This window comes from Drosophila nasuta, chromosome 3 (assembly GCF_023558535.2).
Source record: "Drosophila nasuta strain 15112-1781.00 chromosome 3, ASM2355853v1, whole genome shotgun sequence".
NCBI lineage: Eukaryota > Metazoa > Arthropoda > Insecta > Diptera > Drosophilidae > Drosophila > Drosophila nasuta.
Genome location: NC_083457.1, coordinates 19,173,018 through 19,189,831, shown reverse-complemented (window position 1 = coordinate 19,189,831; position 16,814 = coordinate 19,173,018). Strand labels below are relative to the sequence as shown.

The following is a 16,814-nucleotide window of genomic DNA, read 5'->3' as shown; positions in this document are numbered from 1 at the left end:
CTGCCAAAGCAGCCGCATTGAATTATTGAGTTCGCATCAATACTCGGCCAGAGCGGGTCTCTCATCTCTGCTTTACTATACGGCGGAGCAGCCTCATCATCAGCATTATTAACAACCATGAGTTTGTTCAGCTGAGCCCAACAGGGAATCTGCTCATCCGAATTCGTACTACTATATATATGGCCCGTCATATATTAAAGTGAGAGCTACAAAAAAAAAGGTAAATTTGCTACTGCTATTTCTGCAAACAGGGTGTCCAGTCGAAGCACACGTATGCGAAAAGCACTTCGCCCAAAGCCAGCACCCTTTATGTAACCTATCTGTCAGCCTGACTGCCCTCTCCCTCCCAGCAATCCTGCATCGCTTTTAAATTATTTATATTTCGAATAATTTGATTGGCAATCTGCATTGAAAATAAACAAGCACACTCTCAGTTCAAGTGCGCTATGTGTTTCATTCTATACAACATCAGGATGATAAGATTGCTCAAAAGTAGCAGTCTTGATATACTACGTCAAGTTAAAGAAGGGAATATAAATTAGCATCATCGAGTGACACTTTGATGCTATTGATGTTTTCAAATCAATGGAATAATTTTGGGGCACCATTGACTCTTTTTAAAGCAACTCTGCACAATTGTACGTAAATGCATTTTTTATAATGATTAACGAAATCGTTGTTAATACTTTCTAGTTTCTAGTTGGTGCATGTTTGTGGATGTTTATGGATGACGAATGTGAAATGGAGGATTATCTGAAAAGTTAGATATTTTGTCTTTACAGGCATTCTAGAATTGCACTTAGTATCTACTTGTTTCTTATATAAATAAAAAGAATAAAATATTTTTGAAAGTTATCTAAATGCTCGCGGAATTGTGTTAACTACTGTACTGTAATCATAAACTCATTATGTGACTTTACTTATAAACAATAAATTGTAAATTTTAAATGTTCAACTTGCTTAAGTTTATCAGTTCCCACTGGATCCAAAGAGCCATTTAGTATTTTCCTAAAAGTGATATTATTAAACTGCACAATAAAACATAGTTGGTCTACCTCCCAAAATAAATAGACTTGTTGTTATTGTTGGGGAAACCAAATAATAAATAGGAAAACATATTAAGAGTCCAAGGAATTCTCTGTATTTAAGTGCTTATCGTTCTAGTATCTATAGCCAACGTGGTCCAATGAAACATTCTGCTGCCCACATAGTTGCTCCAACGGGGTCTAATGAAGCTTGTTCGCCAACCATTAACCTTTGGCTTGGATTTAAGCCTCATTACGAGTACACCTCATCAATTGTTACGCAGTGTCGGTTTACTAATTAAGTTCTCCCCCTGAGGGCTGCAGTTCTCATTAGCGTTTGGTCTTCACATAATTACTGAGTGTTCAATAAGAAAAAATGGAAAAGAAAATGAAAGCAAGTGCTGTGCTATAACGAAGCAATCAAAGTATTTACAATAATTACATTGCCTGCATTGAGATAAAAGTCATTTTTGAATTCCTGGTCACAATACACAAGGGAAATAAAATCGCCTAAAAGCAGAAAAATCCGCAAAGAATTAAGAGCGATTACCTACAGAAGTAATATTCAATATTTTAAGAATGTTCTTTGAATCAATTTAGCGTTTTAATTTTACTTATCAATGCATATTTTTTACACACACTTCGTGACTAAAAAGTAAGACTTTTTATGTTAAAATACGTAACTAATCTATAAAGATTTTGTTGATTAAGATCAGAGATTTATGTTAGAGGTGCAGAAAAATCGATGTGTGTGTAGTGATATTTTCAAAGAAAGCATCGAGTAAACAAGATGTTGCTTAAAAAAACAATCTGCAATATTGCTTCTTTATTATAGTTTGTCCAGCTTTACTATACAATCTTTCTGACTCCCATGACGAGGCTTGTTTTTGTTCAACCAATTCTAAAGAGTTGTTATCATTCACTCCAATTCCTCTGACGGTTTTGCTGTATGTAATGTACAATATTTCCTAAACAACATAACAACACAAGAGGTAATTCAATCAAAGTTTAAAATGTGAAATATAGAATAACATCGTTTGTGTAACAGCATTATTTCTTTATTTTATGTTAATTAACACTATAGAAACTTTATCAAAATATCGATTGAATATTATTATGAAAGTAAAAGGCAATGTAAGTTTTTAAAGCTCTCGTCCTGCTCTCTCGCTCTCGTTTAGTTGAAATAAAGATGATTTTAGTAAAAAACAAAAGAGATTATTTGTTGTATGTAGTACTCTAAAAAAATCTTGTAGCCTTCTTGCAGCAACAGATACTATTGTATTAATTAAATGTAAATATCTTAAACAACATAACCGTTTATTCTCGATCAATAATGTCACCACATACATACGTGACTTAAAGTTAATGTATTTTTATATCATATATCAGCTTTAAGCCAACGCTAGTTTTTACCTGGCTTACACATTGCTCGCTGGCTTATCTCGAATTTCAATTCAGCATCCATTTCATCTGAGTCACACAGAATTTGGGCAAGTTTATTGCATAATTGGCCCAAAGGCTGTCACGGCTGTTCGTCAGCAATCGGAGCAACCTTCTTATATGCTAATGCTGCCGTTGCCATGTCCTGAAGCTGGATAAGGCCAACGAGATACTGGGATTCGGGGACGTTTGGAAGCAGGAACAGACAAGCGCGAATCTTTCGTGCTCACGTTTAGTCAATGAATGCTCAACAAAGGTCAAATGTCGCACAGGAAATATGCTAAATATGTGTGGCAGTGCCAGGAAGATGCCAGTGCCAGACTTCTTGAGTGGCAGGATAACATTGTATGTTGTGAGGGGGAGAAGATGGCAGCCAAGAATTGACTGCGATTTGCAGCCTAGTTGTCGCGATGGTGTCACTTAAGCCACTTGGACTTTGCAGGCTGTCAATCAGCTGAGCGGCAGAGGAAGCAAAGTGCAAACAAGGAAATTAATTAAGTTTATGCTAATTAGCCGGCTGGGAAGGCAAGGCATTAATTATGGCAAAGCATATGGCACGTATACGTAACGTAGACGTAAATGAAATTGAAATTGAAATCAATTGGCTCGCAAATTTGCATAATGGGCACGAGAAGGTAAACTTGAAGGAACAACAACATGGACAACAAACACCCAAGCTAAAAGGGGGCCAAACACATTATCAATCACTAATCGATGAAATCGATAAGTTAAACCCACTTCGACAAGGCAATGCATGACCTCGACACAAAATATTCGAGATGGTGTCGTGATAAGTATACGTAACTGCTGCAAAATCATCTCCCTTTTTATACACGACTTTTGAGTATCATGTTAACTCTCTTCGCGGCCTAATTGTAACCTCATTAGGTGCTCATCGCTAGGCGTCGCGGTTCTCTCGTGTTTTGTTTAACGTCTAATCGAATTTACAGATGATTAAATTGTTTCAGCTAGTAATGGATGCGCTTTTGTCTAATGTCTCCAAGCTGCAGGCTGGAGAATGGAGAATGGAGAATGAAGCAAATTTCGTCAGCTCTCGTTCTTTGAGAACCCTTCAATCATCTTTGTTTCATGATTTATTCAACAAGGCATTTAAATGCTTTTTGCTCTGTCCTTCTGCGAGAACGATTTAATGGTGTTTTTGCTACAAGTAAGAATAGAAGGAATATGTCATTAATTTACACCGTTCTCAAAAACAGTGGCTATGTGGTCACACATAATTAATGTTCTTATCGCTTTAAGCGAAGAAATTTTAATTTTCTAGCATTTTTAATAGCGAAATTGAAGGAATTTGTGAACAAGCGGTAAAATTATAAAACGAAAATTTTATTTTCTTAAATCATTTTTCTCGGACATTGCCTTGGGTATTTCCCTGGACTCTTGTACCATATCAGCTCATTCTTAGCCTAAAGGAACTCACAAGTTACCCAACAATTCAAATCCAGCGTACCTAAAGCAATACCAGAATTATGTTAACTAAAATGTTATGCCTTTCGGGAACACTGGAAACGGAATAAACACGAACAAGATTCACTCAAAAAATACAGCTCAATTTAACTTTGAGCGGTTTGTACTGAGTGTAAATAGGACTTTTGTAGCCTAGCAACCAATAAACACAAACAGCTTTGGCCCTTATTACAAAACCAAAGCATATACATATTTGAAAGCGCATATTGAAAGCTTATATTTAAATACTGGGCACACTGTGAGGATGCTTTTAGTTCAGCCTTGAACCCCCCAAATTAGAATAGGTTTAATTTTCTGAAGTTAGATGTTTTCTTTTATATAAATATTGTAATTCGTTAAAGTTAGTTATTAATTTAATTTAATATTTTAACTTACAAGCATTCGAGTTTGCACTTGATTTGAATTTGGATTTATCTTGCGCCATAAAAGAAAAGTGCTGCCAGATGGGCAACATCATCAAAGAATTTCGTGGTAGTATTTTTCTATAATACAAGAAATAAATACCAGGAAATAAACCAAACAAAATACTGGATAAGAAAAAGTAGTAAATTTGACTTAAAATAATAGGTAGATAAATTAAAATTTGATTATGATTCGAAAATCATTTCTTTATTTTTAGTGATTCGAGATTGCCACAAGCTATAAAAGAGTACTTTACACGCAATATTGATAGCTATTCGATAATTGTCTGCTATCGAATATTCTGATCATAATAAAAGAATCTGTTGAACAGTTGTTTGAGAGGGATTAATGATGAAAAATTTAAATGAAAATTAGAATCTTTAAATGTTCTCCATGAAATTTAATTATTATCCACAACGCGGACAAATGTTTTAAAAGTGGTTTTTAATTCCTTTCAGCATCATCAAATACTCAAGCTAGTTTCTTACTTGATCTTTTTAGGAATGACGGTTGAGATTAGCCTTCTCATAGATTTTGCAACCCGGCCTCATTGCACAGTCAAATTATGTAAATTTTAATGTGTACAAATTTCACAATCCTAGATCTTTTTTGAGATGTGCGTTATAATTCAGTCAGTCAGTCATTAAACCAGGACAAACACTTTATATATAATATATATGTAGATTAGTATATTTATCAGAATATATTTCTTTTGACTGCAGCTTCTTCACATGCACATAAATACATACATACATATGTACATAAATACATATGTATATTATTGTTTTTGCATAAACCTGAATATTTTGTATTAGGCACCAGAGTTTGAGAGTTTCTCTTTTACTGAGTTGGATATATAATTGCATTACATCTGCTTCCTTTTTCTTTTTTTCGTTTTTTGTATAACATTTATTTAGTTTAGAACAGTTAACTTGTATTTCACAGTTTATAAAAATATGTATCATACGTATGTATGTATCTAATCAAATTTAAACATTCATCAAAAATTTGGCAATGACTTTAAAATTAAAAATGTTACAAATTAAAAAATTGAATGCAAACAATAATTGTTTGTGCGCAATTGTTACAAGTACAGTAAGTATTACCTAGCAATATTGTAAACTTTTCCAAAAAGTACCACAACTACACGTACATAGTTTACATACATGCATACATATGTCCTGATTATATACACATAAAGACATGCATATATCAGAGAAACAAGATTTATCATTTATCGCTTATCGCTTGACTTAAGGTAAATAGATCGAAATGTTGTTGTTGATACGACGATAACACGCTCAACACACACACATATATTGTATATTGTATATGTATCTGGTATATGGTATATGTAGGTATGGGTATATACACATATTAACTATCTTCGTGGATGGAACAGCAACGGTGTTTATTCGATGACCATGATCAGATCATCACCCTCCAGTTTCATGCCCTTTGTGATCTCAAGTTTCTTGACAACTCCCGAAATTGGCGACTGCACGACCATTTCCATCTTCATCGCTGAAAGCACAACCAAAGGATGTCCCTTCTCGACCTTGTCGCCAACATTAACACGAATATCGATGACATCTCCAGGCATCGGGGCTCCCACCTCGCTCTTCAATGTCTTGTTAGCCTTGGGGTGCACACGAATTTCCTGTAAAAGACAAATTATGTTTAGTAACTGGGAATAACAAATAATCTAATGTCTAGTTTACCTTCATGGCTTCCTTGTCGGGAATGTGAACAGAGCGGAGCTGGCCGTTCAACTCGAAGAATACCTCGCGGTTGCCATTCGCTTTAAGATCGGCAGCCATGGCCAATGCCTTCATGCTCAATGTCTTGCCACGCTCCAATGTGACCTCGAACTCTTCGCCCACCTTGGGTCCAGAAAGGAAGATGCGTGTGTCGAGCTTGTCCACAGGACCATATTGTTCGCGGTAGTGCAAGTACTCGTTGGTGACTTGGGGATACAAAGCGGCCGAGACGACATCGCGGTCAGTGATGTTGCTGTGAGATTCCTTGAGTTCAGCCTTCAGCTTATCAAAGTCTAATGGCTCCATCTTTGCACCCGGACGTCCCTCAATGCGTGGCATATCCTTGAGCACACGGGAACGCAATGGTTCGGGGAAGCCGCCGTAGGGAATGCCAATGTAGCCTTGCAGATACTCAAGCACCGACTTGGGGAATGACAACTCCTCAGCGCGCTCCAGCACCTGTTCGCTGGTGAGATGATTCTGCACCATGAACTGCGCCAAATCGCCAACAACCTTCGAGGATGGCGTAACCTTAATAATATCGCCCAGCAGGAAGTTGGCCTCACGATAAGCCTTCTTCACGTCCTCGAAGAAGTCGCCCAGACCCAGCGAGAATGCCTGGAACTGCAGATTGGTGTACTGGCCACCAGGAATCTCATTCAAGTACACATCAGCGTTGCCCGATCGCATCGTCGTGGTGCACTCGAAGGGTCCGTAAAGTGTGCGGGTCTGTTCCCAATATGCCGAGTATTCGGACACATCATTCAAGCTCAGCTGTGTGTCCAGGGGTGTGCCCTGCAATGAGGCGACCACAGCACCCATGCTTGGCTGAGAAGTCATGCCGGACATGGAGTCCACGGCAACGTCGACAACATCTGCGCCAGCCTGCGCACAAGCCAGCATGGAAGCAACTCCAGCGCCTGAGGTGTCGTGAGTGTGCACATGAATGGGCAAGTCGGGATGCTTGTCACGAATGGCGGTGATCAAAAGTCTGTTAAAAAGAGTCAACGTTAATATAGTCTAACATATCCTACTCAAAAATCAATCATTACCTAGCAGATTCAGGTTTCAGCAGACCAGCCATATCCTTGATGCACAGCACATGAGTGCCAGCTTTGACGAGCTCATCGGCCAAGTTTGTGTAGTACTTCAGGTCATACTTGGTGCGCTTGGGATCGCTCACATCACCAGTGTAAGAGATAGCAGCCTCGACAACACCTCCCGCCTTGCCTGCAGCTTCCATGCCGATGATCAGGTTGGGCAAGTAGTTCAGGGAGTCAAAGACGCGGAAGATATCCATGCCAGTTTGCACCTAGGAAAGTTAATTCCTTAACTCAAATAAATTCCCTTCAAATCGATCATTTACTCACGGCCAGCTCGCAGAATTTATAGACAACGTTGTCTGGGTAGCTGGTGTAGCCAACGGCATTGGCACCGCGCAGCAACATTTGGAATGGAATATTGGGAATGCGCTTACGCATCTCCTCCAGACGCTCCCAAGGACACTCGTGCAGGAAACGCAGCGCCACATCAAATGTGGCACCGCCCCAATTCTCCAGCGAGTACAGATTGTTGAACTTGTGCGCCACATACGGAGAGATCTTGAGGAGATCGTGGGTGCGCACACGTGTCGCCAGCAGAGATTGATGGGCATCGCGGAATGTGGTGTCCATGAGCATGAGGTTCTTCCTGGAGCGCACTTCCTTGGCGAAGGCTTCAGGTCCTTGCTGCACAATGATGTCACGCAGACCTTGTGGTGGTGCTGTCACTATACGGAATCAAGCAAAGTCTTATCTTAAATCAATGGAACACACATGGGCGAGAAGTACATTTAATATCGGATTATTGACAAGCATACAACATTCAGTTAGTTCAGTTTGATGACCCAACACATTTACAAGCCCAAATACCCGAACGAAACAACGCGTTAGCCCCAAGCACAGAATTACAACATTTATTTAAAAGTTAAATATATTATATTTATTAAGCAGTGACGAAAAATGTAAAACGGAAGTCATGATTTAATTGTTTTTTTCAAAACAATATTAAATGAATCTGTTTGTGTTAATTGAGTTTTTGCTGTTTTTTTAACGAATTGAGTAGATTAGATTATGGTGTAGACTTATTTTTTATTGCTCACATTTGTATACTCTGTTGTATTGGGTAAAAATTATGTAACAGCTTAAACAAATATAAAATATTGACCACCAAAATATAAAAATGTGAGTCTGAGAAAATATAATGTTCATTGCGCAGATCATTTTTTTATTTAAGTTTTACGAGAGTTTATGTTCATTTCAATGTATTTAAAAATTTAGAAATAATTGTTTTTAGTAAAGGCGAAACTAGAAATTATTACTAATTTGTATTCCGATTGTAGAGCCGATGGAACAGAGCATTGTATATTCGAGCCCATTACTAAAACGATTTTGTTTTAGCTTTACTTTCCCTTCTAAAATATCACCTCTATTCATCCTATGTTATATAATGTAATTTATATATGTTAATAATGTTTCGCGGTTAGTTTCAATTGGGTTGGTTAGACAATGACAATAGTTTTCCAATAAATTTATATGTGAAGGGATTGGGTTTGGTAATTTTGGAAATGGAATTGAATAGCGAATAATACTGGGATCGAAACAAACCTGACCGTATTTATAACGCCCACTTTCAATTAGGGTCTAAATTACAAATGTATTTCTATTTACATGTGAAAGTGACGGGATATTTATACGTATATTCTCAAAAGAGACTTGCAACTTAAACGTACCTTTCGCCTCTCCGCTTTTCTCACGCTCTAACGCTTCCGGAGACAGGTCTTCATTTTCATTTACATGAGAATCATGACAGCATTTCATTTATGAGCATGACGGAGGAGGTATTTTCGATATTTGTGTGTGTATTGTGTTTATTTGTGGTTTTAAAAGCGATTGCATTTGGTATTTGAGTCAATAGCAAATGTTAGAAACAATAAAGTAAATAGAAAAGTAAAACATCAAGTAATGTATATTAAAACATAGCAAACAAAGATAGAACAGCCTCTCTCGGCACGCCGAGTTTTAAATACACTTGCAAAACATTTATATGTATTATATATAGAACTATTCAAAATTTCAACAGATAGTTTAAGTACAATTTAGAACCGAGTTTTATAAATATCATTAGAATATAGTTGAGGGTTGGCCATAAATATTAATTTGCAAATGTATTGTAAATGTTTCCCAGTTAAAAGTTTTCTCTTGCAGTCTTGAAATTCCAAGATTTCTATTTGAGGGTTATTCAAATCTTAGTTTTGCAATTGAATTATGCATATCTCAAATTTGAATAACCCCACAACTTGTAAAGTTTGTCCAAAGTGCTTAGTGCATAGTGAGTTTACATAGAAAAGACAATGTAACTTTCCACATGTTTTGAAGACCCCAAACATTCAGAAATAAAGAATTGAGTGTTGACCCCATCAAGGTCAAAGCTGTAAGGAACAGTTGAGTAAAGCAGCAGCCATTTTTTTCTGGTAGCAACAAGTACAAGCGTGGATCCGAATAGAAGCAACATGCCTTAAACCTGAGTTTAAATAAAGTCTACTTACCCAATGGCACTGTGGGAACATGAGGAGTAACCTCAGCAGGCTTCAGGCTGGTCGCAAGAGGAGTCTGAGGTCCATTCACCAGCACTTCTCCGAGGTAGTTCAACAGTTTCTGGGCACGATTCTGAGTGGTTGAGAATTTAAAGAGCTGCGGATGCTCGTCGATGAAGTAAGTGTCCAACACGCCGTGCAGGAACTTCTGGTTCTCCAGCACATTAAGCAGGAAGGGGATATTCGTCTTGACACCACGGATACGGAACTCACGCAGAGCACGATTCATCTTGGAAGCGGAACTCTGCAGATCGCTGGCGTGTGAAATTACTTTAACCAACAGGGAGTCGTAGTAGGGTGAAATGATGGCACCCGCATATGTGGAGGCGCTGTCCAGACGGATACCCATGCCCTCGCCGGAACGGAAGACCTCGAGACGACCGGTGTTGGGCTGGAAGTCATTGGCGGGATCTTCAGTGGTAACACGGCACTGGATGGCATAGCCTCGAGGTAAGATCTTCTCCTGAGTGAGTCCCAGTTCATTGAGGGTCATGCCTTCGGCAATGCGGATTTGCGACTGCACCAGATCGATGCCCGTGATCTCCTCAGTGACAGTGTGCTCCACCTGCAGACGGGCATTCACTTCGATGAAGTAAAAGTTGCCCGACTCATCGCACAAGAACTCCACAGTACCAGCGTTCTCATAGCCCACGTGCCTGGCTAGCCTGACGGCTGCCTCCGTCATCTTGTCTCTGATCTCAATGGGCAGACGGGGAGCTGGGGCAATCTCGACAACCTTTTGGTGACGACGTTGCACGGAGCAATCGCGCTCATACAGATGCACCACATTGCCGGCCTTATCGCCCAGCAGTTGGACTTCAATGTGACGCGGACGCTCGATAAACTTCTCAATGAACATGGCGCCATTTCCAAAGGCTGCCTTCGCCTCTGAGCTGGCACGCTGGAAGCTCTCCTCCACCTCCTCCATTTTGCGCACCACACGCATGCCACGGCCGCCTCCGCCGTAGGCAGCTTTGAAGATCACTGGCAGACCGTGCTTCTGGCAGAAGGCCAATGCTTCCTCCTTGGTTGTGACGGGACCGTCTGTGCCCGGAACAATGGGCACACCGGCTTCGATGGCAGCGATACGAGCGGCGACTTTGTCGCCCATGTTCTGCACCACTTTGGGAGAGGGGCCAATGAATCGAAGACCAGCATCGATAACAGCCTGAGCGAAATCGCTGCGCTCGGAGAGGAAACCGTAACCTGGATGCACAGCATCAATATCATTCTCCTTGCACACACGAATAATCTCTGGAATGTTGAGGTAAGCCTCCACGGGAGGAAGACCCTTGCCGACCATGTAGGACTCATCGGCCTTCTGACGATGCATGTGCATTTTATCCTGCTCGGAGTAAACGGCCACCGACTTGATGCCCAACTCCGTGCAAGCGCGGAAAACACGAATGGCAATCTCGCCACGGTTGGCAACCAGCACCGATCGAATGGGTTTGTATTCCACCTGTCGAAATCCAATAATATTAATTAGAAAAAGAGCTTGTCAAGAGCTTGTCCTAGACCTACCTGTGTTGAGTAGGCATTCTTGTTGATGAAGAAGAGCCTCACGCGTGGCGTTGCCTTGCGCAAGGTCCTGAATGCGGCTTGGGACTGCGGCAGGAACATTGTGGCTGCGCTTCAATTACTGCTGTAAGATGAAAAAAAGAACATACATATATAAACGATAAAGAGGCGATCAAGACATTGTAAATTTGTTTTGTGAATCATTTTTAATTCTACGCATAACTTAACAAGAAGGTTCCTATTGACTATTCCGATTGTTATCGCAAGAGTACAAAAACGTAATGTATTTACAGTGAAACTTCCCTAAGTGCGACCATTCTCCATGGATACAATTTTTGTGCAATACTCGCTTTGCCTTTCATTCCGTGTTCCTCTAATGTATAGGTCTATATGAACCTATACATTCTAGCATATCAGATTAACTTATGTAGTTATATTTATATAGGTAATACTAGTAAGCTTGCAAAAAATAAATTAAATACAGTAAATTGTAGAATTATTGCATAATTTGAAAGGCATATGATTTCGTTCTCTTAGTCGCTAAGCAGCTGTTAAATATTTTATGATCATTGTATCTGTCAAATGAGCCCATCCCCTCAGCAGAAAAATAAACCCACATATATTTGTATTTTAATTATATATTGCAAGCGATTGCACAATAATTTGTTGAAAATATAAGTGTAGATTATTGGAAATCGCAAAAATGCCTTAATTGAAAACCTACAGTTATAAATCTAGTGAATACCATTAGATTTCGCCTTCTGCATAATTTCATAACAGTGCGGCAATAAAAAAAGCGACAAAAATCTTTTTTTATAAAGCATCACATCGTGTTTGCGTCTTAATGCTTGTCACGTGTGTGGAATTTATTTATATAAAGATGTTCATTATATATATGTCATGTGTCTATACTAAATGAGGTCGAAAATGCCGCATGCAAAGCGCGGAAATTTTATAATACCTCTCAATAGACAAATCTTGAATGTGTATTTGTGTGTGAATGAAAAGGAGTCGGCAACGTCACGGCATTAAAATAAACGAAACGACTCGGCGCACCCGAGGGCAGAAAACGATCTCTACGTCACGATGATATGGGAAGAAAGTGCATGCGTGATGCGAGTGATCGCAGTGCTCTCTCGGCGCTCTGATCGCAATCTAACCCTAGTGAATACTTCCGACTAAGGAACTTCCGATCACTATTCGAGTACAAATTCTATATTTTTAACTACAAATAATAAAAACGTATTTTCTAATTATGTTAATATACGACATTTTTATCAAAATATTTTTTTTTATTTGTGGGAAACTTTTTTTTTGTTTAATTGTGATAGTATATAAAGACATACATCTATCTCATCATTAAAAGTTTGAGTATTGAATTATGTTTCAATCTCAAAAAATCACTAAAGATTAAAATCAAGCTAAATGCTAAGATGCTGACCTTAAAATTTGTACAATAATATTTTCGTTCTTTTTTTCATTGCAGATTAATGAAGACGTTTAAATTATTTGATCACTGAATTATTATGAACAAATTTAATTCATATAAATTAATGATTGAGGACTTTTTCACTAAAAAATTAACTCATTATGTAATTAACTTTGCCAAACATAGAATACTAACACTCAGCATTTTAATTTACATAATTTTTGAAAGTTTCAATCATTATGCCGAACATTTACTTCTTTGTGCTCCAATGAATGGAATAAACGTTACATGCCACGCCCACAATCTAAGGACATTAAATAATAGCAAACAATAAAATATACGATCAACATAATAGATTTAAAAGCCGACATACATATGTCGACTAAGGTCAACAATGCGAGTGAGTTTATATATTTAATCGTGAGGTGTTAATAAACTAGTTTATCTGCTCATTATCTGTTTCTGTTTTTATCTCTCTGTCTATCTGGCTGTTGATATGCCTGCACACACACACACACACACACATATTTTATTAATATATAATATGTGCAATAATACATGTGTTAACACTTGTACAAGATTATTCACTTCTGTGCGATATTATTGCTGTTTCCCGTATCAATATCAATAGGGGGCAACTTCCAACTGGTCGTTGCCCGAATCTTTAAATCCGAAAATACATTGTACTATTATTTACCCTTAACAAACATAGCTGCGTCTGTGAGGCTGCTAAATGTTGTGTAAACTTAGGGTTTACAAAAAATATTCTTTATGAGAGTTATACAAAAAGCTATTTAAAGTCAATTAACAAAAATTGACACTGTTGTCATTAGTATGTTTTATTATGGACTTGATTCGAAATTATGTTTGTATGCCCGAGAAAGATAATGCGTAGATAAATTACGCACATAAAAGTAGATTATGAAAAATGCCGCATAATATAGTGGTGCTTGTAAATTCCTTTTATGTTTAAGCAAAGCTGTATTATCTTACAAAAATACGTCATTCTAAAAAAAATAAAAGTTAACGACTTACAACGTATCGATTACTTAATATAACTAGAACAGAACATAAACGATGACGTGATTAATAAAAAAAAAAACAATTTGCAATAACAAAGCACAAAACATGTGTACAGACGGTACAAATAATAATATTTGTTCAAATGCATTGTACCCATTTGTCTCATTATAATTGCATACAGGTTAAATACATTAAGAGTCGGATTTTTGTATTTTTAAATCATTGCCATCAAAATAATTAGTATAAAATACTCGACGAACAAAACACGTAAGATCGCTTTTTATATTCATTAAACGTTATACTATATATGCGCATCAAGATTGCAATATGCGTGTTTGTGTATTTGATCGCCATATATATTTTCATTCAACTAATTTTATATCCACCATAAATCAATGCTTTTATCTCGAACAATTCAGAATGCTATACAAATGGAATACGATCGACGGAATACCCTGTGATAAGGCTTGATTGAATTTGCAAGCAAACACACTGCTTGCATATGCAGTAAGGGGTTCAGCAAGCAGTTTAGATTATGCAACGGCTGTCAACTGCTTGTTGTTTCTTATCAATTCAAACACATTAAACCAGTCGAGAGTGAGTAATCGAATCTTTAAATCTAATTTTCTTTAAATTCAAAATCTTTTCAGGTATCAGTTACATTTTCTATTTGATCGGACATCCGCTTGACAAGTTAAAAAGTAGTAGGGAGGGAATCTGCCAGTCGACTACGGTCGACTATTGCAATAAAAGTCGCCCATAAAGCAATGGAAATACATGTCAATTACACGACACTATCCTGCCATCATAGTCTGGGGTGGGTCGCCCTGTGACATGGATAACAGACACACCCTATTGTTATCGTTCTCGTGGTCCTATATTCGCCTTGAAGCACAAGGTGCCTGCAATTAAATGAAGAGCTTTCTCCTTTGTTTACAGCACACACACACACATACACACCAATATAGTTGCTTGTAAGCGAATGTGCATGTTGTTGACCATGTCAATAGAATGCCCAAATGTTCATGTATGTGTGTACATATTTGCGTGCCTGCCGCAATGACCGATTATGTAATGATAATACGAACACATTATTGCAATAATAAGACGACGACGGCCGCTTTAGAATGTAGACACAGCGTACTCGGTCGAGTGATTTGGCGATTACGCTGCTTGCTTTGCTTATTGAGTGCCGCTCACTTTTGCTGTGCACGCACACATCCACAGTTAGTAGCATATATGTATACACTCGCATACATATACATCTATAAACGATCTTGAGCACACGTTGTTAAGGTCAAAGACGTTTCAGACGTGCGTATGTATGGAAGCGGGCCACGCCTTCTCTGGACTGCTTGCTGATAATCCATAAATATGATCAAGTGACAAAATATTCATAGAACATGCAAACGTATGTTGCCTGTAGGAGTAAGCGGGAAGGAAGATTATCATCATCACACTTGAGACCACGCAATGCTCCCCATTGTCGTTACACGCTTACATACACGCACACCTAGCATACATGTGTGTGTGTGTATGTGTGAATGTACTAATTTATTTTACTTCAACTGATTGATTGGCATCTGGAATATTATGTCAATCAAATCAAATCAAATATGTTAATTAAACTGTGCAAAATTCACACATAATAATACCAAACATTTTCTATGTTCTATTTTTTCGCTAGTTTCTGCATGTAGTTTTTTCCGATATCATTTTATTTGCGCAAACATACAAACCAGACACAAGCACACGCACACACACATACGCATACACATATGTATCTATAATTAAGAGAGTGTGCGTAAATGTGTTTGGCAAGCACGTTTTGGGTGACAGCGAAACCATAAGAAGGTCACTAATATAGGGCACAATGAAGTGGACCCGAAACAGCAGCAAGATTTCCACAAAAAGTATGTAGATAATGTAGACTAAATAGCAAAATAAACACATAATCAAATTGCTGTATATATTTTACATATAGTACATATGTATGTAGATGTATGTGTGCTTGTCTAGCTTGCAACGTTTCTCTTATCTCACGTGAATAAGCAATGTCCAATGTACAAGCACACTCTTACATTCTTACACATATGTACATACATATGTCAGTCCGGCTGTTTTTTATTTAGAAGTTTATATATCCGGCAGTAAGTGTATATACTGTATGTATGCATACTCATATGTATACATCACTATGTAAGGACAGCTGTTCCTTGTTATAATCCTTTTGAGCCCATAGAAAATACTTTTTCTAATTGAAATCTCTAACGTTCAAAATAAGACGAAAGACGATTGTAAGTTAGCGTGCGCACACACATAAGTACATACACTCGTACATACATATGTATACTATGTATGTATTACCGCACGAATGTTAAGTAAATTAGCGTGATTTTCAAATCATAGAACTTTTTACGATTTTATAAAAAAAAACAACAACACATACAATTTAAAAATTACTGTCTAGAATTAGCGATTTGTTCATATAATTTACATACGTACATATAAATGTATATGCGTGTGTTTTTTTGGTTGTATTGCTTCGCTGAGGTTCTGTTTTAGGAAGGTAGAACACCTCGGTACGATTACGTTGACTTCACTTCACTTCACAACTGTCTCTGCTTTCTGAATATATTGTGCTGCTACCCCGGGAGCTCGAACTCTACGTACGGCTAGCACCAAAGCTGAACATCCAACTGACGGACGTCGTCTAAAAAAACTTGAAACTTTTGCCAGCATTGGCACTGCCTCTGCCTCTGCCTCCGTCGCTGCTGCTGCCTCATCCACTGGCGGTGGCTGTTTCACATTCACAGTCTCTCCGCTTTAACTAGCTCTCAGTCTTGCTCTCTCTCTTGCTCTCTCTGGCAGTGCTGCTTCAGCCGGCTCTCGTAGCTTCCATGTGTGTGCGTACATGTGGCCGGCCAACAAGCAGAATAACAACAAAAACAAAACCTGCACTTTGTCCTAAAGACGAATATTTGTGTCATGTCTGTTGCGAGACACGAGTCGCGAGAGAGCACCAGAAAGCAGCCGGCTGAGCGAAGAGAGTGTGCTAACATAACCCCAAGAAAGTTTGTAAAAGAGAGAAAAAC

General features: G+C 38.3%; 1 protein-coding gene across 3 annotated transcripts; it reads right to left on the bottom strand.

Annotated features, from left to right (window-relative positions):
• Nucleotides 1-5,019: 5,019 nt before the first annotated feature.
• On the bottom strand, nucleotides 5,020-16,434 carry LOC132789259 (pyruvate carboxylase, mitochondrial). 3 transcript variants are annotated; one of them, XM_060797158.1, is made up of 8 exons: nucleotides 16,225-16,434; nucleotides 11,271-11,391; nucleotides 9,699-11,208; nucleotides 8,883-8,930; nucleotides 7,483-7,880; nucleotides 7,165-7,424; nucleotides 6,074-7,103; nucleotides 5,020-6,012 (listed from the first exon to the last, which is right to left on the bottom strand). In XM_060797158.1, the coding sequence occupies exons 2-8, from the start codon at nucleotides 11,367-11,369 to the stop codon at nucleotides 5,764-5,766; spliced, it is 3,594 nt and encodes a 1,197-aa protein (XP_060653141.1). In that variant the 5' UTR covers nucleotides 11,370-11,391; nucleotides 16,225-16,434; the 3' UTR covers nucleotides 5,020-5,763. The 3 variants fall into 3 exon arrangements, with proteins under 3 accessions (XP_060653141.1, XP_060653142.1, XP_060653143.1); XM_060797159.1 differs by having other exon boundaries at nucleotides 11,271-11,388; XM_060797160.1 differs by lacking the exon at nucleotides 8,883-8,930.
• Between the last annotated feature and the right edge of the window lie 380 nt (nucleotides 16,435-16,814).

What these genes read in the sequence shown, in the direction of transcription:
- LOC132789259 (XM_060797158.1), bottom strand. Translation starts at nt 11,369, where the DNA reads ATGTTCCTGCCGCAGTCCCAAGCCGCATTCAGGACCTTGCGCAAGGCA. An exon ending in GAAAAGCGGAGAGGCGAAAG is followed by an intron (nt 7,881 to 8,882) that starts GTACGTTTAAGT and finishes GATTCCGTATAG; the next exon opens with TGACAGCACCACCACAAGGT. An exon ending in CCGACAAGGAAGCCATGAAG is followed by an intron (nt 6,013 to 6,073) that starts GTAAACTAGACA and finishes TGTCTTTTACAG; the next exon opens with GAAATTCGTGTGCACCCCAA.